This window comes from Strigops habroptila, chromosome 5 (genome assembly GCF_004027225.2).
Source record: "Strigops habroptila isolate Jane chromosome 5, bStrHab1.2.pri, whole genome shotgun sequence".
Lineage (NCBI taxonomy): Eukaryota > Metazoa > Chordata > Aves > Psittaciformes > Psittacidae > Strigops > Strigops habroptila.
In genome coordinates, this window is record NC_044281.2 from 16,519,939 (window position 1) to 16,541,654 (window position 21,716).

At 41.4% G+C, this 21,716-nt stretch overlaps 1 protein-coding gene across 4 annotated transcripts in view; it reads left to right on the plus strand.

Moving 5' to 3' along the window:
- ZNF385B (zinc finger protein 385B) overlaps window positions 1-11,920 on the plus strand; it is a 179,624-nt gene extending 167,704 nt beyond the window's left edge. For all 4 annotated transcript variants that reach the window (XM_030488397.1, XM_030488398.1, XM_030488400.1 and 1 more), the window contains 4 exons: window positions 6,148-6,393; window positions 7,464-7,642; window positions 8,732-8,833; window positions 10,460-11,920. In XM_030488397.1, coding sequence (XP_030344257.1) covers window positions 6,148-6,393; window positions 7,464-7,642; window positions 8,732-8,833; window positions 10,460-10,678 — 746 coding nt within the window. In that variant the 3' untranslated portion in view covers window positions 10,679-11,920. The remainder of the gene's footprint in view (window positions 1-6,147; window positions 6,394-7,463; window positions 7,643-8,731; window positions 8,834-10,459) is intronic.
- Window positions 11,921-21,716: the final 9,796 nt, after the last annotated feature.

Below are 21,716 nucleotides of genomic sequence, written 5' to 3' on the forward strand. Positions count from 1 at the left end.
CAAGATAACAGCAATGTCTCCACCAACTAACAAGAAAGAAACACAAGCTTTCTTAGGTGTTGTGGGGTTCTGGAGAATGCACATCCCAAATTACAGTCTGATTGTAAGCCCTCTCTACCACGTGACCCGGAAGAAGAATGATTTCAAATGGGGCCCTGAGCAACAACAAGCCTTTGAACAAATTAAACGAGAAATAGTTCATGCAGTAGCCCTTGGACCAGTCCGGGCCAGGCCAGATGTGAAAAATGTGCTCTATACCGCAGCTGGGGAGAATGGTCCTACCTGGAGCCTCTGGCAGAAAGCTCCAGGGGAGACTCGAGGTCGACCCCTCGGCTTTTGGAGTCGGGGATATAAAGGATCCGAGGCCAGCTACACTCCCACTGAAAAAGAGATACTGGCAGCCTATGAAGGGGTTCGAGCTGCCTCAGAAGTGATCGGAACTGAAGCGCAGCTCCTCCTGGCACCCCGGTTGCCTGTGCTGGGCTGGATGTTCAAAGGCAGGGTCTCCTCTACACATCATGCAACTGATGCTACATGGAGTAAGTGGGCCGCACTAATTACACAACGAGCTCGAATAGGAAATCCCAGTCGTCCAGGAATTCTAGAAGTCATCATGGACTGGCCAGAGGGCAAAGATTTTGGGATGTCACCAGAAGAGGAGGTGACGCGTGCTGAAGAGGCCCCACCATATAATGAACTGTCAGAGAGTGAAAAGCAATATGCCTTGTTTACTGATGGGTCCTGCCGTATTGTGGGAAAGCATCGGAGATGGAAGGCAGCTGTGTGGAGTCCCCTGCGACAAGTTGCAGAAACTGCTGAGGGAGAGGGTGAATCGAGTCAATTTGCAGAGGTGAAAGCCATCCAGCTGGCCTTGGACATTGCTGAACGAGAAAAATGGCCAGTACTTTATCTCTATACTGACTCATGGATGGTGGCAAATGCCCTGTGGGGGTGGTTGCAGCAATGGAAGCAGAGCAACTGGCAACGCAGAAGTAAACCCATCTGGGCTGCTGCATTGTGGCAAGATATCGCTGCTCGGGTGCAGAACCTGGTGGTGAAGGTACGCCACGTAGATGCTCATGTACCCAAGAGTCGGGCCACTGAGGAACACCAGAATAACCAGCAAGTGGATAAAGCTGCTAAGGTTAAAGTGGCTCAGATGGACTTGGATTGGCAACATAAGGGTGAATTATTTTTAGCCCGGTGGGCCCATGACACCTCAGGCCATCAAGGCAGAGATGCAACATATAGATGGGCTCGTGATCGAGGGGTGGACTTAACGATGGACACTATTGCCCAGGTTATTCACGAATGTGAAACATGTGCTGCAATTAAGCAAGCCAAGCGGTTAAAGCCTCTCTGGTATGGAGGACGATGGCTGAAGTACAAATATGGGGAGGCCTGGCAGATTGACTATATCACACTCCCACCAACCCGCCAGGGCAAGCGCTATGTGCTTACCATGGTGGAAGCAACCACCGGCTGGCTGGAAACATACGCTGTGTCCCATGCCACTGCCCGGAACACTATCCTGGGCCTTGAGAAACAAGTCTTGTGGCGACACGGCACCCCAGAGAGAATTGAGTCAGACAATGGGACTCATTTCCGGAACAACCTCATAGACACTTGGGCCAAAGAGCATGGCATTGAGTGGGTATACCACATCCCCTACCATGCACCAGCCTCTGGGAAAATCGAACGGTACAATGGGCTGTTAAAAACTACACTGAGAGCAATGGGTGGTGGGACTTTCAAACACTGGGATACACATTTACCAAAAGCCACCTGGTTGGTCAACAGTAGGGGATCTGCCAACAGGGCTGGCCCAGCCCAATCAGAACTTTTACGTACTGTAGAGGGGGATAAAGTTCCTGTGGTGCACATAAAGAATTTGTTGGGGAAGACAGTCTGGGTTATTCCTGCTTCAGGTAAAGGCAAACCCACTCGTGGGGTTGCTTTTGCTCAGGGACCTGGATATACTTGGTGGGTAATGCGGGAAGATGGGGAAGTCCGATGTGTACCTCAAGGGGATTTGATTTTGGGGGAAAACAGCCAATGAACTCAATTGTACGCTGTTGCCTGCTCTATAACACTTTTATAGCCCACCAGCTAGATATCTTCAGGTCACCAGCCGTTGACCCTGACTTCCCTCCGATCATCACCTCAACAAAGAATGAATTTTGAGGAAACCAGACGAGCTCAGCAGTGACCAGATGAGTTTGGCGGTATCATCAGCAGGCAACAGCCCAACACTATGTACCGTCCCTCCTGCCCTGAAAGACTATTACAAGAGATGGAACCTGACATCATGGACTGGATGAGTTCAGCAATTTTACAGGGATTGGTCCATGGACTAGGGAACGATATCTTTCTCTGTGTGTGGGTGTGGGTGTATATATATGTGTATATATGGGACAGGGGTGATGGTGTGCTGAGAGATGTGGGATCTGAGCATGACGTGAATGGTATGGAATAAGGGGTGGATACTGTCCTGGGTTCAGCTATAGCAGTCATTTTTCTCCTGCTTAGTAGCTGGTGCAGTGCTGTGTTTTTTAACTTTCAGCCTGGGAACAACGCTGATAACACCGATGTTTTTAGTTGTTGCTAAGTAATGTTTATTCTAACCAAGGACTTTCTCAGTCTCATGCTTTGCCAGGGAGGAGGGGAAGCCGGGAGGAAGCAGAGACAGGACACCTGACCCAAACTAGCCAAAGGGGTATTCCATACCACAGCACGTCATGCCCAGTATATAAACCGGGGGGAGTTACCCGGAAGGCCCAGATCACTGCTCGGGTCGGGCTGGGTATCGGTCGGCGGGTGGTGAGCAATTGTATCCTCTCCCCTTGTTATTTCACTAATCGTTATTATCATTGGTGGTAGCAGTAGTGGTTTTGTGTTATACCTTAGTTGCGGGACTGCTCTTATCTCAACCCGTGGGAGTTGCATTCTTCCCATTCTCCTCCCCATCCCTCCGGGAGCGGGGGGAGGAAGAAGGGGGGGGGGGGGGAGTGAGCGAGCGGCTGTGTGGTTCTGAGTTACCGGCTGGGCTCAAACCACGACACCTATGCTTTGCACGGTTGAATACTTGGCATTCCTGTCTCAAACATAAAACTGTAAGTAATGGTGTTTTGAATTTTGTGAATTGAAAACACATAAGCTGTTATCAAAAGCCCATTTGGAGAAGTGCGATCTTCTGATTTTAGAAACCAGGAAAACCCATTTCTGGCCCCACTGCAGTGACAAATATGCACTTAGCTCTATGTACTTTCTGTGGGAGTTAAACTGTATAATAACCTTACAATTATGATCTTTGAAGATGTTCTGCATTAAACATTTAGAATGGTGGAAGGAAACATTAATTCATAGAGGAGTGTACATCTCTCCTTATGCGTCCTCATCAATGAAGAGCTTATTTGTGTGAGGAAGCTTTCCAAATGATGGAATTATTATGTGAACTGAGGTTTTTTCCAAAAGCTGCGATACTGGCAGAATTGAGCCCAGCTGGATGCTGGTAACTTCTCTCTATTTTTCTAGAAGTTTTCTTGTTAGCTTGTTATGCATTATGTGCTCTAGAATTGCTCTGTATTCCAAATAGTGAAAACACTGTAAACCTATGGAATATTTTAAAAATTGATGTACTACATCAGCTGCTGGCTGGTTAAGTGAGGAGAAGTGGGGAATGAAATCTGTCATTTTTCAATCATCTGTTAAATTCAGTGATGGAAAACCATTACTCTGAGATAGTAATTGGTGGCCTGTGTAAAACAGATCTTAGCCCGTTGCTCAGGATCTTGCTGCACAGACGCTTGATGGCAAAACAAAGAAATAAAAATCTGCTCTCTCTTATTACGGACTGTTTGAACCACAAGGTCAGGGGCCACAGGCCAGAGTGTAAATGGTGCTCTTGCTGCATGAGGAAGTCTCTCAGGCCGGGGGACCACCCTGGTGTGCATCATCTGGTGCTCTTGCTGCCCCCCTTCTGTTCTCTCTCACAGGAAGGGATGATTTCTATCTCCAGAAAGTGCTTCAAAAGCACCAAATCTTTATGCTTATATTAAAAAACAAACAAACAAAAGCAAACAAAAAAACCCCCCAAAGAAAAAACCCACAAAAAACACCAAAACCAGAAACAAAACAACTCATAAACGTGGGAAACATTAAAAAAACAAACTAAAAATGTAGTCTCTGTATATTAACATACAGCTTGCAGTTCTGCAGGTGTATTATTCTTTTAAGGCCTGCAATGCAAAGCACTGAGGAACATTCCTTTATTGCATTCAGGTTCACATATATCCTGGTGTTATGCCTTTTCCAGTCTGGCATAATATTGCATAGAACAACAAGAAGTCTATTTTCCTGTAATGTGAATTCACAAATGGCCGCAGTTTAGCCTTTTTCCTTTTGTTAGCACCTCTGAGAACTTTCAGTATTGAAAATTCTTTAATTTAGAATGTTAGCAAATGCTATTTATTAAAACTGTGTATTTTACAAAGACTCACAAGTCAAATATTATGTTCTAGATTTTGCAGATGTAACTGATTATACAGAGACATTAAAATGGAATAGTCTATGAACAATGATTTAACATCACTTTCTTTTGTCATACTTTATCAACCAGAATATATTCAGAATTTGGTTTTATATTTAATTTGGTCCTAATAGTAGTCTTAGTACTTGATCATTTACAATGTTAAATATAGTTCATATCATGTAATTTCAAAATATTTTTATTGCTTTTTTAAAAAACAATAATTCTTTTATTAGTTTTTTTTTCTCATGTTTTTTAACACCCTAAAATTGATGTACTGCAAGGCACTCTGGAAAATAAGCCAACAACTGTGGGTTTTAGTTTCAGGATGCCTGTTCACGGTTCATACACACTCTCATGTGTTTGTTGGAGGGGGTAAAGTCCTGTTTTCAGAATTCTTGGTAGCACAACATTGGACTGTTACACAGAGTAGTCTCGAGACAAAGTCTGGTTGTTGTAAACATAAAGTGCAAGGGCCCATATTTAAAAATAACCAAAAGCTCAAAGTAGAACCTAGTTTTTTTCAAATAAGTTCAACACTGTTTAAAACTGCCATAGGTTTAAAATGGGATATAAGTAGTTTCTAAGAAGTTGATGTTAGGTAGATGTTGTACTTGCTTAAGTAATAAGATTTGATTCCTATTGTTCATAGTGACAACAGGTCACTTACTTACACAATCATTTCTTATGTCCATTTTGTCAGGGTTGCTCATACCAGCACCACTCTACTGTCCCCCTCCCATTCCATGTTCATAATAGCTGAGCTTGTTTTACTGCTGGCAACTAGTACGGCTTGTGGTCACAACGCCTGCAGTTGGATAGCTTAAAATGCAAGGAGCTCTTGTAGCTGACAACACGTAGGCAAGGAGCATTTGAATACTGGTTCTGGCACAGAGTTCCAGTTTAGGCACAGTTGGGACATTTAATCTCTCGCCTTGCAATCACCATCTGTGAAATGAAGTAATACCTGCCTACCTATCTCATAGGAGCACAGATGATTGACTCATGCTTGTGAAGTGATACAGGAATGCACTGAATGCACATTGGACTCATCTGATCTCCAGATATATGGGGAATTGTTTGTGGAAACAAACAAAAAATATTAGCAGCTGTGTTCATGTGTGTAGTGTAGTCAACTCCTGTAACTGAAATGAGGGATATCTATGTCAAGGTGGTGCTTGAGCCTTTCAGTGTCCTCCCAATGACTTTGAGAAACTGGAGCCGTTCCAAAGGCAAATATATTGCTTTTCAGAAATATTTTTGTAATCCCCATTGCAAAGCCTCATGTGTGCTCTCCAGTCCTTAACCCTGGCTGCCTTTTGGGCTTTCTTGGGCTCCTTTTAACAGGCCAAACCTGCAGCATGACAGCAACAACAGCTGGCATGAATTTGTTGAAGTCATTGGTATTCACTGATAACCTTTAAAACAGGAAAATCACCCCTTTTGTCAAATCACACGTTTCATGGTAGGATTTTAAAAAGATTTCAAAGATGCTGCTGTCCTGTATAAAATGAGATTAATTAGTCCCCTGTTGTGTTAGGGTCACTAAAACCACAGGACTATTACTGTGTGAATTTTGTGTGCAGCATATTACGATGTATGTATTTTGCTTCTTTTAGAAGATAAAGGGAAAGCAAAACTCAACAGTGCAAGTCAGCAGTCTGGTACAGAAACGGGTCCTTTTCTTCCCAAACCTGGAGTGGCGGCAGTGGCGCCTGTAACATCTGCCTCATCTTCCAAGAGCACAAATGGAGCTCCTAACGCAGTTTCTGAGTCTGAAGAGGAAAAAGCCAAAAAACTACTTTACTGTTCATTATGCAAAGTGGCTGTGAATTCCCTGTCACAACTAGAAGCCCACAATACAGGTGAGTATGAAAACAGTGCAAGTCAGTGGTGTGTTATCATCTTCAAAATTGAGTGCAACAAGCTGTTTTTCTGGCACTGTGGTAGCCACATTTCACTAAAGAGTCTTTTAGTTGAAACGTGTAATGGCAAGTCACAAAAACATTTCTGTTAATGATAGTTTCATGTATGGTGTTTAATATTTTATTAAAGCTTTTAAAAATTTTTTTTAACCGTCCTTCAGGTACTCTATAAGCTTTTAGTTGACAAAATCCTGTTAAGGTAACATCAAGTTCATGTTACCTAATCAGCACCATGCCTCCATAGTGAAGATCATGGTATGATCATAGTGGTTTCTGTAATACTAAGTTTTCTAAAATGTCAGTTCTCTCTCTTTCATATTTCACCTATCGCTGATATCTGGGGTTTTTTCTGGTACAATTTATAGAAATTTTGGTTATAATTTTAGGGTGGGGTCCTTAGATTTCCTAGATGTCCTAGAACCTTTTTATTATTGGAGATTAGATATGCTCCCTTTAAAAGGCCACAAGCAGCATTCCCAGTGTGCTCTGTTCTGATGTGTGCTGGTGGTGTAAAGCTTGTTAACAAACCAGTGAAATTGGTTTTACAGCTGTAAGCCATTGAAATGGCCAAAGCAGCCACTTCTTTCAAATCAGAGGATACTTACTGAAATATTAGTGTTCCTAGGCAGGTTTTGAGTGATTGCTGTGGTTCCTCTCCCACTCTTGGCTAATGCCTTTTTTTGTGATTCACCAGCTATATGGATTTTGGCGAAAGAATAAGCACAGACGCCTTGGCCATAGAGCCACACACTGCCCCCAAACAGAGAGGCAGTGGTCCAGCATGCCTCTTGTTCCCTTTTTGTACAAAACCTTCTTCCATTGTCTGGCTTCCCTTTAGATCAAGGAAGTGGGAACTACACTAACCTAAACCAGATTCGTCATTAACCCCATTTTGTGGTGATCTGAACCATTCTGTCTTGAAGATAAATGTGTTGCAGAAAGTCCCAAGGCTAATGGACATAATTGTATCTTGCTGATCATTAACTCACCTGCACCTCCTTGCCCATTAGGGTCCAAGCACAAGACCATGGTCGAGGCTCGGAATGGTGCTGGTCCCATCAAGTCTTACCCTCGACCTGGATCCCGGCTGAAGGTACAGAACGGCAGTAAAGGCTCAGGACTGCAGAACAAGACATTTCATTGTGAAATTTGTGATGTCCATGTCAATTCAGAAATTCAACTTAAACAGGTAGCTTGCTATGTATCTGGGAATCCTTTGTTGGTTTTAATTGCATTGCAGTATTGTAGGTGGGGTGTAGGTCTATGTGAAGATATTTTGGCAAAAACTGAACTTGGTATTTCTTTTCTGTTACCCCACAACTATTTCTAAATAGTTCACTATAGGTCTAGTTCACCTAATTGTTTCAGCTGGTAAAATATGGCCTTAACAGTCGTAAAGCAGAGGTGGACAAGGTGTCAGTATCAATGAATAATATAGCAAATTAGTTTTAAAAGCTTGCTCAAGAGAGAGATTTGAACTCTGATCTCCTAAATGGAAGAAATTATCGTTTGAGGTTCCCTGAATTCCATTTTGGTGCTATTTCAGTCTGCTGGGACACTTTTTTATACTATGTGAGAAGGAGAATGTGACTTGAATCTATTGGGTTAGAACAATCAGCAGGAGGATAATACTGCAGATGTGTCTGAACTGTATAGAGCAATGTTATCATTAACAGTGTAGCTGTATGAACATGCAGCTCTGCTTTGTCTGAGCCAATTAGCCCTGGGTTCAGAGCTGTGCCAATACAGATACCTAAACAGGAATCTGTTAACTGGATGGTACTGTGCTCTGTGGATGTATCCTCTCATTCCCTTTTCTTTCAGTTATCTCTAAGACAGTATTAAATTGCATGGTGTAGACATATCCCTGGATACTGTTCTTCCTTCAGCTAATATTGAATTATTTATACAACTGAATATCATCAGTGAGACTGAAATTTACCTCCTACTTCTGAATATCCCTATGACCTAGTGATTACAGCTTGGCCTGGTTCAAAGCTCCTCAGGTGGAAAAAGGAAATACCAACTAAAATATCAATAATTTGCAGAGCCTGTCTCGGATCACAGAATTCACTGTATTAGATTAGCTTCTGATTCTCTATTTGATGTGCTGCAAATTGTTATGTTTAATTTAGCAAAACTCATCGTTGCTCTCTCTAAAGAACCTACTTAATCTTACAAACAGGGGGCTTGGGCATATCCTGCTGATAAATCAATTTCAAACTCAAAACCGAGAAATGTTTAAACAGGTAATTAAATGTGAGGATATTTATTTCAGCATATTTCCAGCCGAAGGCATAAGGACAGAGTTGCAGGAAAGCCTACGAAACCTAAATATAGTCCCTACAACAAACTGCAGCGCAGCCCAAGTATTTTAGCAGTAAGTATTTCTATTTTTCATCACTCTCTATGGGAATTTGTGACCCTGGGGACTCCCACCACACGGAGAAAGGAACATGACAGACCTGACGCTTCCACAGCATTTCTCCCCCTGCAGGCGAAGTCTGCTCGGGGATCAGATTTGAAGATAGTTATGTATTCTGTCTGCCCAGTCAAAGGCACGCAGACAGCACTGCGAGTGTTGTTTACTGCTAGGAAGAAGACAATAATCAGTGGAACAGGGAATGAACCATTGTGGTCCCGTGGAAAGGTATTGGCTCTGCTGGGCTACTGCACTGCTTCTTGAAGGCTGCAATGTATATACTCTGTCCTTCTGGGCATCTGAGACAACTCTCAGTTATGGTGGATACAGTCAGGAAAAAGGACATAAGATGTGAAGATACAAAAATACTAATGCTCATTCTCTGCATACAGCAAAACAGAGTGCCGTATAGGTGTATTACATTGCTGCAAAAGAGTTATCAGGTGTTTAGGGGAATTGATTGCCTATCTGCATGCTCAAGCTGTGTCTGTCGCTGTCTATCAAAACACCTGTCCTGCCTTTGTACCCCCAGTCGTTCCCCTTTTGCACCCACCTGCATTTCCAGGAATTCCCCAAGCTGGTTCTGCCAGTCAGCTGTAGCCGGAGTTCAGGCTGGCTCTAACACAGCACAGGTTGTATGTTTATTTGCTCATGACTCAGCCTGTGTTTTATTCATTAGGGAAAAGTGCATGCCACCTATGGCACAAAAACAATTTACAGGTTAGAAGGAGAGAGATGCAAATGTGTGTGCACAAGAGGAAGCATGTGAAAAGCCTTTAAACACTGAAATATTAATATGTCTTTGTAATTGTATAGAGGCAAATGAAAATATTTGCTGCAGGCTTTCTCTGAATCTCCTCATTTGATAGGTTCTGCACACACTAATCTTCTTCACTTGTGTAATACATCATTTTATAATGTATTGCATAAGGAGAGACTTCCATTAATCAAGGAAGGATGTGAGTATCTTTGCCCCCATAAATGTGGGATTGTGGTGCAAAACATTTTCAGTGAGACTGTAACGTATATATTTCTAGTTAGCTTTTTTTCACCACAAGCACCAGCAATGATTGGAGATCATAAACAGCAATAATTCTTTCAGAAAGAATTCTTTATGGTGTTGATCTTAAAAAATACTTCGATTTTTCCAAAGAGCAGCTCTGCATTGGCAGGTAAAAAGCTGACCAGACCAATACTAGTTTCTCATCTTAACCACCCTCCTTTTCTACAATTCATTTTTGCAAGTGGAAATTTTGACTTTTGACATTGAAGTTTTAATCAGGTTTTTTCGATTTCTTGCACAGTTATGATTTACATAATTTAATATTGTTCACTTGCAAATGATGCTGCCTTATAAATGTCAGTGTGACTGCCCCTACACATGTGTTTCTTTAAATATATGATTTAGTTGCTTTAATTGCCCTGGGAGTAAGAAGACAATGTGAGTAAAATTTCTAAACAGCTGACATGAGGCTTCTGTGAGAACCACAGTGTGCCTTTTGTCAGGGTTTATTTTTTCCTTCATGTAAAAGCCGGCACGGGGAGAACTGTATTTACATTGCTTTTTCGTGTGTTTTATTCCAGGCAAAACTTGCATTCCAGAAGGACATGATTAAGCCGCTGGCACCTGCTTTCCTTTCATCTCCTCTTGCTGCAGCTGCAGCTGTATCGTCAGCTCTGTCCCTTCCTCCCCGTCCCTCTGCCTCCTTGTTCCAGGCGCCTGCAATACCACCAGCTCTCCTCAGGCCAGGCCATGGTCCCATTCGGGCAACACCTGCCTCCATACTTTTTGCACCATACTAATTTATTGATGTGAAGAAGAGATAACTATGGCCAGTAGAAAGAGTAAAAGGCAGGAAAGGGGTTGAGATTTTAAAATGTCTTTCTCTTTTGAAATGCCATCCTGCGTGACACCTCAACCAACCACACCATAAAACTCATCACTGGCAGTACTGCATTTTGGAGTCTAGACAACTCCCTTTCTCAGTCTCTGTCTCTCTTGTTTTAATCATGATAGAGTGATTAGCTAAAATCTTCATTGCTCATAACATTTTTACCATTGAAGATTCATGCATCTATTAATATTTTTTTTCAATGTGTATGATGCACCTTGGAATCAAGGAACGTAAAATATTTTCCTGACAGACTTGAAAACTAGGGTCTTCCTCACTCCCACTTATGTAAATACTTCTCTGAAAACCAATGGAGTATAATCTAATGTGGAAAGAAGGGTAGATGAACCAAATGCTTGATTGTGGATAACATCTCAAAAACGCATTGCGTCCTTTGTTTGTTTTAGTTTTTTTCTTTTCCCCAGTGTGCTCTTGTTGACAGAGATTGTGTACTGTCCTAGGCCCCAGTACTTGTGTATCTTGTGTAGTACTAAAGATGTATCACGTCTGATTTTAATATTTTTAGTTTCTGTGCAGATGTTTGAAAGCAATGCAGCACTGAAGCTTTTGATTATTTCTTTTGTGTCACACTTTATTTAGAGAAATTAAAATAGAAAGCCATATAACGTATAGTTAAGATTACTACTTGTTTGCTACTTTCATTTAACTTATTTTTATTGTTTCCTCACTGGTGTTGCTAAGCAATGTTTAAAGAGAAAAAAAGCTTTTCAATTGCACATTACCACAGCTCACATGCATTGTTCAAAAAGAGAATGGATCCATGTATTTCTACGTAAATATCTTTTTCTTCATTTCTAACTAGTTTTCTTTGTAATGATGCTGCATAATGTTGTGGCTCCCTAATGCAATAATGTACAGAACATAAAATATTTATAATTAACTGTATTCTCTGTTTACTGAATATATTGCAGTAATGTCCCACCTATCTTCTTACTTCCCCAATCCTTTTATAAAGGTGATATCAATATGCATTACTCAGACTGAAGTCATTATGTGATTATGGGGACAACAGGTGGTAGAAAGGAAAAAAAATAGAATTAACTTTTAGAGCATCTTTATCTGCAATCCATAATAGTAAAATGTCTGTGTATTTTTTTAAATGTACCTTTTCAATAAAATTATAAGAAAAATATACATGTTTCTTGTGCTTATTAATCAGTACAAAAAAAAGAAGGCTGGAACAAACAAATTTAGCTAAAGGAGTCCTCAGGAGCACGCAAAGCATTAGAGTTGCAATAAAGTATAATTACAGAACCTGTGTTTACTTCCCTTGTGTTTTAACGTCTTTTCCTTGCTACATCCTGTTACAGCCTTTAGTGGTGCTTTTTTCAGTAAGACTGTAAACATTCACTACCTTGGAGATTCAGAGGAAGGAGCAGTAGAGCCAGGTGGGTGATTATGGTTTTATTAGTGTACCACCCAAATGCTACAACATGGTTATGCCATCTCTGATGGAGATTGAGGATTAACTTTAAAACCAGCCTGGGCATACCTGAGACTGGAAGCAGGTCACTTTGGTGCCAAGACTTGCTCTGAAGCGTGGGCAAAGTAGGCAGCTGCTTGATGTAGCAGGCTTTGAAGGCAGGTGTTTGGGGAAGCTTTGAAATGATCTTTTTTGCTGCTGAAAAGCTTGATCTGTTCTGTAAAATTCTTTTCTTTGTTAATACAAAGTGAAAAGTAAAGAGTGCGAGAGTAAAAAGACTCAACTGTAAGGCAGTTAGGGTTAACACAAAGCCAACAGGGCCATTACAAATCCACAATGACTGAGGAATAAAAATTCCAGGAACTTTATAGTAGAGAATTTACAGACCAACATATACCTCACAGTTGCAACATATTAGAGCCCATTTTATGCAAGTGTAATTTTGCCCAATTCCCACTATTCAGTGGAGCAGTCAAGTGTGCTGTGAGAGGATAATTCTCTGGAGAATCACCTACCAAGGGGTAGGTAATGAAGTCCAGGCTTTTGGCATCCTCTGGGGAAGTAGGTACAGTTGTATTAATTCTGCAGACTGTGAAGAGTACAAGGTGGTATGGGTAGACACTATTCCATGTGCATTTATTTGTGTCTGATTTTATAAGTAAGTCATGTTTTTATCCAAATTGAGATGGGTTTACAGAACTGTGTATTTTAATTGGTTCTTCAGGAAATGAGAGTTGTCTATGTTTTAAAACTGCTGTTGGAGATGAGAAATTTAAAGCAATTAGAAGTTTCTGCAAAAGAAAATTTTCCCATATAAAATACGGAAAACCTGTACTAAGGAGAGGACCAGCCAGGGGTGTGTGGATTTCTCAGACCGCTGATTATTTTAAAGAGCATCTTACGTGGAGAAGTATTTAGGTCACTAAGAGTGAAAGAATGTGTCATGTCATTCAGCAATGAGAGGAATTGTGAAACACAAGGAGCTAAAGGGCTGTGATTGCAAGGCAAGGAAGACTCGTGTTCAGATTCATATTCAACACCCTTTGTACTCTTTGCTGTGTTAGTTTAGATTTTATGTACTGTAACTCTGCTTGCCACCAAACTTATGTCCATGACATGCAGGACTGAACATCTGAAGTGACAATTATGTTATAAATGGCAAACCCTTTCATCATGCCTGCTGGGACCTTGCATTTTAGAAATGAGCTCTATATAAGGCAGAAAATTTGTATCATACTTGCACAAAGGCTATCAGCTACTTTTTGATATGTTAGGATGTTTTCTCCTGAGGTGTAATATCATTACAGACAGCTGGCTATGAAATTCCTAGATCTGTTATAGCAAAGAACTAGTACTGAAATATAATATTTGCAATGCAGTTACCACTTTGAATAAATACATTGAATGTGCAAACCAGTAAGGTAATAATGTTAAAGTAATGGGATCACATCCTCCTGTATGTCTGTTATTCTAGGGCTGTTTGCTGCACTCTGAGCTGCAAAGTCAAAAGTCATAAGGGGTACTTGTGTTGGTGAGGGATTATCACCTGGCACTGTCATCTTTCTGTAGCAGAAGAAAAAGGATCCAGACTGGACGCAGACATATCAGCAGGAACTTTCCACGGGTGTATGTGGCTGGATCATGATGCCTGTGCTGCAGAAGATTTTCAGAAAGGATATCAAACAGAAGATGTGGTCCTGTAGTCTGTACAGATGCATACTTTTAAGAAAACTACTAGAAACAGGATCTTCTATGACCACTGCAGGATACTAGTGTTTGTGCCTCTCATTTCTGCAGGTCAAAGCAATAATAAGATCTTTCTCTCTGATTTTGGTCAGATAGCAGAAGCTAGCATGCTCATTGCCCTGTCTCTATCAGCACTTGAACTCCTATGCTAATGTTGCACTGGGTCCACCTGCTGATAAACTAATAAATGTTTCCTGCAAGAAAGAGATCGTTTCATTAAAAATAAATGACCTTATTTTACTAGCTTACCATGTAATCTTGGACTAAAAATTTTATGCTCAGTAGAGTTTTGCAAAAGAATTCATCACATTTGTCTGAAAAAAAGGAGCATGGTTGTTTTAAGCTCTGCAGGAAGTATCTCACTATCTTTATGCATCTGGCAATAACCCAGTGAACCTCACTATATATCTTTTGAACATGTCACCTTGAATAAGTGAGGTACTGTACTATTTATTCATGCTTGGTTGGACAGTAAATCCGCACAGCTGTCACCTTCTGGTCTCAGTGCTCGTGATGATTTTCGTACTGTGACTAGTATACTTTTTTCAACCACTTTTTCTTAACATTCTTGTTTCAAGTGAGAACCTAAGCATCCTCCAGTATTTATTGGAATGAGCAGCACTTCAGGTAAAACTATATGTTTTTTACTATCTAGAATTCTTAGATATTATAGTGGTTTTGAATTAAAGTAATGTTGATTTAGAAATGTTTCTATTTGGTTTCATTTCCTATTCATATTTATTTGTATTGATAGAGTACTGTGCTAGATGTTAAATGCCAAGAGCCAAGTCCTGCCAAGCACCAGAAGTGGAAGAAGCCAAACCAAGCCTGTTGCATTTGAATGGCTGAAGTTGAGGGAGGCCTCCAGTGACTGCAAAAAGGACAATTTTATGCCTGTCTTCAAAAATGGCACGAAAGGGGATCCAGGTACGTGAAAGCAAGCAGGTGATTGGGATTGGCCAAAATGAGTTTACAAAAGGCAAAATGATGCCTGAGCAGACTGTATGCTTTCTGTGATGAGATGCCTGCCTGTGCAGACAAGGGGGACCAGTGCGTGCCTTTACATTGACATCAGTAAGGCTTTTGATAACATCTCATGTAGAATCCCTGCAGGCAAATGGGGGTAGCATGGACAGAGTGGGTGGCTACAATGTGGTTGTAGGAGTGGCTGTGCCATCAAGCTCCAAGCGTTGGGCAACCATTTGCGGTCTGTGACAGCCAAATGAGTGCTGTTCCTCGTGTCAGCAACACATAACATACTCACTGGTGACCTGTACAGTGGGAAGGAGAGCACTTGGCAAGTGTGCAGGTTTTAATACGAAATAGGGGTGCTGCCTTTCCAGGTGGTGTGCTGGAGGGTAAGGCTGCCGTCCAGAGGGACCGCAGCAAGCTGGAGATGTGGTTTGACAGGAACCTCATGGGGTTCAGACAAAGGCAAGTCCTGCATATGGGAAGGAGCTGCCCGGTGCAATCTTGCAGGCCAGGCCCCTCACCAGAAAGCAGCTTTACTGGAAAGGATGTGGGTGGGGCGGGGAACATCCAAATTTCGAGGTGGACACGTTGAGCACAAGTCTGCAGTGCACCCTTGTGGCAGCAGAACTTACCTGAATACTGTACTGCGTTAGCAAAACCATGGCCAGCAGGTTAAAGGGACGTGGCAGAACACCTCTGTTTGGCACTTTCGAAGCTGCATCCAGAGTAATGTGTCCAGTCTGGACCAACATGTCCAGTCTTACATGAAAGCATTTGGCTGTAATGGTGCTGAAAACCACATTTGTTAGGAGGTGTTAGCTACTGTGAGCTATTTTCCTAGGCTAGGAGCAGCCATGGCGCATAAGGTTCTTATTCAAAGACTGGGGTTTACGCTTTAGATATATGGTGTAATTTCAGCAGATTTAAATGCCCAACACGCGCAGCAGCCAGTTGGTGCTGTCAGAGTACTAAATCTGAGCCACAGCTTTCAAGATACTTCAGGCAATGTGCAGCCTCTCTGGTGCTCCAGGCCCAAACATGGCTAAGGTCTAGCAAGGGAAATTTCCATTTCGTTTCCCCAGATCCCATTTTGTCTTTCCTTCAGGAGGTTTCCCTCTCATAAAAAAGTGTCATTTTTGGTTAAGCCTTCTCCCCAGAGCCATCCACCCAAGTTACTTTTCCATTTAGACACATCCACTCCTCAGGTTGCAAGAAGTACATTTTTTGCACTGTTTAAGGATGATTTCTGCCAGCCAAGCTCTTGCCACCCTATGTCTAAATCTATTGCAGCATCGTCCTGCCTTGCCTTCTGATTATATCAGCTGACTTTGATCCTCTCTCTGACTCCTTCCTTGACCACATCAAACCATGCCACTTATTTCTCCAGCCTTCTATCAACCTCTTAAGTATCAGTTCTCATAGCCTGTCAGGATGTCAGCTCCCTCCTCCATCTCCTGAGTGAGGTCTGCTTTCATTTTCCAGCAAGTGCTGGTGAGATTTTTCCATTCTGCCCTTGAACTTGAAAGCAGCCCCCTGAACTGTGAAGTCACCACACAGTCCACCCTCAGTATCTTCCCTAAAGCTTGCTTATAGCAGCAAAAATCCACCTCCCACCCCTCCCCTCAGAAAAAAACAACCACCACCACAACACCTGCAGGGAGAGTAAAACTGGCAGGAGATTTTGTGATGTCAGATTTTAGCATATAAGAAAGCTTAGGAGTAGGGGACAACATAACCATGACCCTTCTTATTTTATCTGTCTAAGCTCTGTCAGCCTTGACTGTGCTAAGCACATTTTCTGGCAGATCTGATGCTTGCCTTAGAAGGTCAGTGATGCCTGCAAACACTTCCTTTTCAGGATATATTATCTCCTCATGACGGCAGGTGGTAGCTTCATTCAAAACTAATTTTCATGTTCAACTGTGCCAAATCAGGTTTTCACATGCAATTTGAATTTTAAAATGTTCTCTAACATTTTCTGCAAAGGCTGAATGAAAAATGGATCTTCACTGCCTGACTTCACTGGAGCTGCTCTGAGGATCTCGTGGTCAAATAGCGTAAGCCTACCCATTGCCAAACAGGGCAAAGGAAATAGTGGGGATTTGGTTTATATAAGACCAAGCACACTGGCTCCATCCTTGCTTTTTCTTGACTGTGTAACTAACTCCTGATGGGATCACATAGAGGTGTGCTCCTGTTCTGAACACAGTCCATCCATCCTGCAAAATAGCACTATCTGCCGTGTAGCCACAGTATGGGAGGGTACATGCATGCCTTCTAGTATGTGCTGGGGTTTAATTTCCTTTCCTGCTGAATATCTGACATGCAGAGAGAAAAGAGATCTGTCTCCTGTTGTCTATCTGTCCCTGAGTCCAGGGCTACAGTAATGCCCTTCCACATCTTGAAAACTTAATCCTCCAGAGTGCCTGGATTCTGTGCTTCACTCCTTCCCAGGAGCAGAGATGCGCCTCCTGCATTGTGGCTACCTGCCTCCCTCCCCTAGTGGAGAGGCAATCAGAGTTCCTGCACAAAAGCCCTGCATTATGAGATTTACCTGTGACTTTCACAAGTGAGCGTCTGCTGATGAATTACACAGCCCCCAAGAAAAGGGAGATGGGAACAGGAACACAGTGTCTATCTGAAACCAGTTTGGACTTCGTTAGCAAATGCTTTTTAACAGTGACAACTACCAAGCCATAAATCCCAGACCACAGTTCCTTGCTGATGTTAAACAGACTCCAGCTACATTCTCCCCCTCCTTTGCTACCCATCTTTCAATACATAAGGATTGGGGGGACCAGGCAAGCACAGATACTTTCTACCACCTGAGCCCTTTGTGGTGCCAGACCTGGCACCACGCTCATAAATCAGCTCTCTATTAATGATTTAGTGCAGGAAATACTGATTAGCTGTAGTAAAGCCACCAGAACTGTTCAAATGTAGAGGGTGATAAGAATACATCCACGTTTCAAATGCAAAAGTTAATTTTAAAAGTTATAACTTGCTATTCCCTCTCTGGAACTGAATGCTGTGGTGACTTCCAAATCATCGGAGCTGGCCTGCTCTGCAGTCCCCTATTGTGGGAAAAAACCCAACATTAAACAGTTTTGTCCTCTTCCTGAAAATACTTAGCTCCTTACATATGTTGCCTGCTATTATTTACATCTATTTTTAAAGGGAATTAGTAGAAATTTGAGATCTTTTATATTTAAATTTGTGTCATGTAGCAACTGCTTGTGGTGTGCCAGGATGACACTCCACCAGTACAGAGAGGAGGCAGCAAGATGAGAGTGGGCAAGCTGGGCTGCGAGAGGAGAGGGAGCTCTCACTTCACTGGGATGGTGTGTGAGTTTCTAAGAGGTACAATGCACTCACAGGCATTTAAAGAGGAAAACATATTTTCAAAGGTGTGTTTTCAGGCTTCCAATTTTCAGTTTACATTGTGAGCGAGAAAGAATTCAGTTGTGATTTGAAATGCACTCTTGGTTGTCACTTAAAGAATATATAACTAAAGACTTACACTAAAAAGCTGTATGATAGATGCTTGATAGATCTTATGAAGTGGGCCACTGAGGAAGGCACTCTCCTTGGTGCCAGGAACTTCGCTTGGCCGCTCTAATTCATTCTGCTGGCATCTCTCTGTGCACCATGGCTTGACCACCTACAAAATATATTTGCACACTGAAACCCTTAATTTTTTTTTATTTTATTTTTTTTTCCCCCTAGGACTACAATTTTAACTGCCAATTTCATTCTGTGTTTTGAAAAAGCTCCAATGTGCAGTAAGTTCAGAAATTCTATTCGTTTTCCACAAGGCACATTTACATTTACTGTCGACATCTCCAGAATTGTTAAATGTTCCAAGTCAAGGAGTTACCAGAGAGTAATGAAGAAACTTGTGTGGTGAAGGTTATTTCTTTCTATTCGTACGCTCATTGCATGTGTTTGATCTAAAGCAGACATTCAACTCCATACTTCCGTAATAACGATGAAGATTGACAATGAAGGTAGAACTTTAAGACTAAGAACTTTAAGACTAAGACTTGCCAGATATTTCCAGTATTTCAGTTAAAATGTTTATGAGCACCAAAAGAAGTTTTCTTCTTGGCATGAGAGAGAAAGGAAGTCTCTCATCCTGATTCACTGGTATTGTTTGACCTTGGCATAAGGAAGAAAATGCTATTTCATTTTGTTCCTCAGGAGGCAGCGATAGAGAACTTGAGATCACTGGCAAAAGTGGCTTCTCAGTATAGTAGTATGGGTATAAAAAAGAAATACCTCTGCTTTTTTGCTTCATGTTCTTAGTCTGATTTGAAACCTGTTCATGAGTCTTAAATTACATGATGTTGCTTGGATGTCTGCCACTGCTAATATAAATACCAAGTGGACTCATAACAACATTTGAATGAGGTAACTGCTCATATTCTTCAATGTATCAAAGAGGAATGACATTGAAGTAGTTACTGTACAGAATTTAAATACAGCATATCTGCTTTACAAACAGCAATCCTCTCAAAACTGTATTGATGTGACATGACATCCTTTGAAACATCCCGTGTGAAAAATTTATTCCTGCCTTGATCACATCTTAAAGTATCTGATTCTTCCAAAATACACAAAATACACATAGAGGTTTCCGGAGAATAAGCAAGGTCAATAAAAATGGACTCTAGGTAGCAAATCAGGTTTATTTTAAGAAGATATGAATCAAAAAACTACCATCATCCTCCTTCATTTTAGAAATATATTTCACTACATTGTCAAAGGAATTTTCTTTTCTCATCATAACAGAGAAGCTGAAAATCATCAAACTTTTTTTGCTTAGTATTTGGAAGGCTGATAGCAGAGATTGTTCCCACCTTTTCTCAAAGCTTGGCTGCATGCTTTCAACAAGCAGTGCACACAATGATGCATTTCGACAGATCACCCACTTGCTTTCTAGTTTCACTTCAAATAAGAAAATTCAATTCTGTGTCTCTTTAACACTCAGTTGAGACAAAGGGAGTTTTTATACTGCTGATGAAAAGAAACACCAGGACCTTAAAAACAGCTGGTGAGTCTTTGAAAAGGGGAAAACATGGTCAATTCTACCAGGACTGAACCAAAGCAGTGTGTGAAACAGGCTGCCAGGCCCCTGTGCTGATAGGAAATTAACCTCTCACCCATTATCTGTTATTAAAAGGAAGAGCTAAGAAAGGAAAATGGAGATCACTCTTCAGTTCTTTTCTTTGCCTTATAACAGCAAGGAGGAAGAGGTGATGCCATTCTTTTCTAGCCAAGTGCCCTGGCCCTAACTTTTGGAAATCTTGACTGCTTGGCTTCTCTGATCTGTGGCACTTATTCTGCAGCTTGTGACTCCACAGACAGCCCATAGACAGGGCTGCCTTGACATGGTAGAGGACCTAGAGCCATTTATAAGCTGTTCCCGAGGAAGTATGTACAGGTATTGTAAAGAGAAAAAACTATTTTTCAAAGTTATTCATATCTGACATATCTCATAACAATAAACCAGTCTGACTAATTTTCTTATTTCTGTTTACTGTTAGAAAGGCATGGCACTTGGGCTGCATATACTGTTGGTGGAGAGATATTTTTCACCCTCTTTGCTAGGAAGGCTGTTCCTATTTCTAGCAGCATTAAAACGAGTAAACAAAAAAAAAGCTTCTGCTGTATTGCTACTCTGTATTTTCAGAGTTAAATCTTGGTATAAGCAGACTCTGACCAGAGTCTCTTTAGAGCATAAAGAAGCCAAAATTTACCACCACCACTCCACAGCAGAAGTGCATTTCTTCTTACACTGACTGAAATTATAGAGGTTAAAGATGTACCTCCAAAGAAATCCCTTTGTAGGCATTGTGAAGGAATTGAGAGCTGATGCCAAGTATTTCTGAAGTTCCCACAGATTCTTCATACTAGGTCCATACAATGGACCTCAAGGAAAGCTCAGAAGAGCTTGTCACACCTGAAACTGCTGCAGGTAGGTTTATAAGAGAAATAGTTCAGCCTGCTAAGAAGCTTTCAGGTTGACTTTTAACAAAAGAAGGAAAGAAAGGAAAAAAAAAAAAATTATGATTTACTGTTGCTTGAGATCTTAGTATTGATCATGCATGTTGGTTTTCCTTCTTATAAAATGTATTTTAATATACTAAAGAGAATCTTTAATATTCTGAAGATACAGCTAAATTTTAAGTATTCTTCAAGCTTTTTAACTAGCTAAAACTTGAACAGTAATTAGTTGTATTTTCAAAGATTCCTCTCATACTTTTAGTGATCTGCACAGTGCCTGCGGATACTTGGAGATACAGCCTTGGCTGAGACAAGAAGCCTAGTGACTAAGGTACACAGCTCAGTACCATGTTCTGACATGGCCTCTGTCTTCTGCTTGGTCTCCCATTGAAGGAAAAATACAGTGGTCAAAAGTGTCACAGAACTTCTGCATAAAGGAGTTTCATCTAAGGAATTTCCTTTCCTTCACTAACCCAGAAACAAAGGAAACAGGAGAGAACCATACCCCTAAAATCTGTAAGTCTTTGTTGAACAGATGCCTTGCAGGAATCTCCATGCAGTCAACCCCACTGCAGCTGTCTCACCAGCTGTGCTCCTCCCATAGGCATACCTGTTGAAAAGAAAAACATGGGTCTTTATATTAGAAACTCTGACTTGATATGCAGATAAATACTAAAAATCTGTGATTCTTTATGATACTTCATGCTACCTTGAAATGCAAAACTTTAGGAATAAAAGTGTAACTGTCTTGGCTATCAGTCGCGTTGGCACTAGGGATATT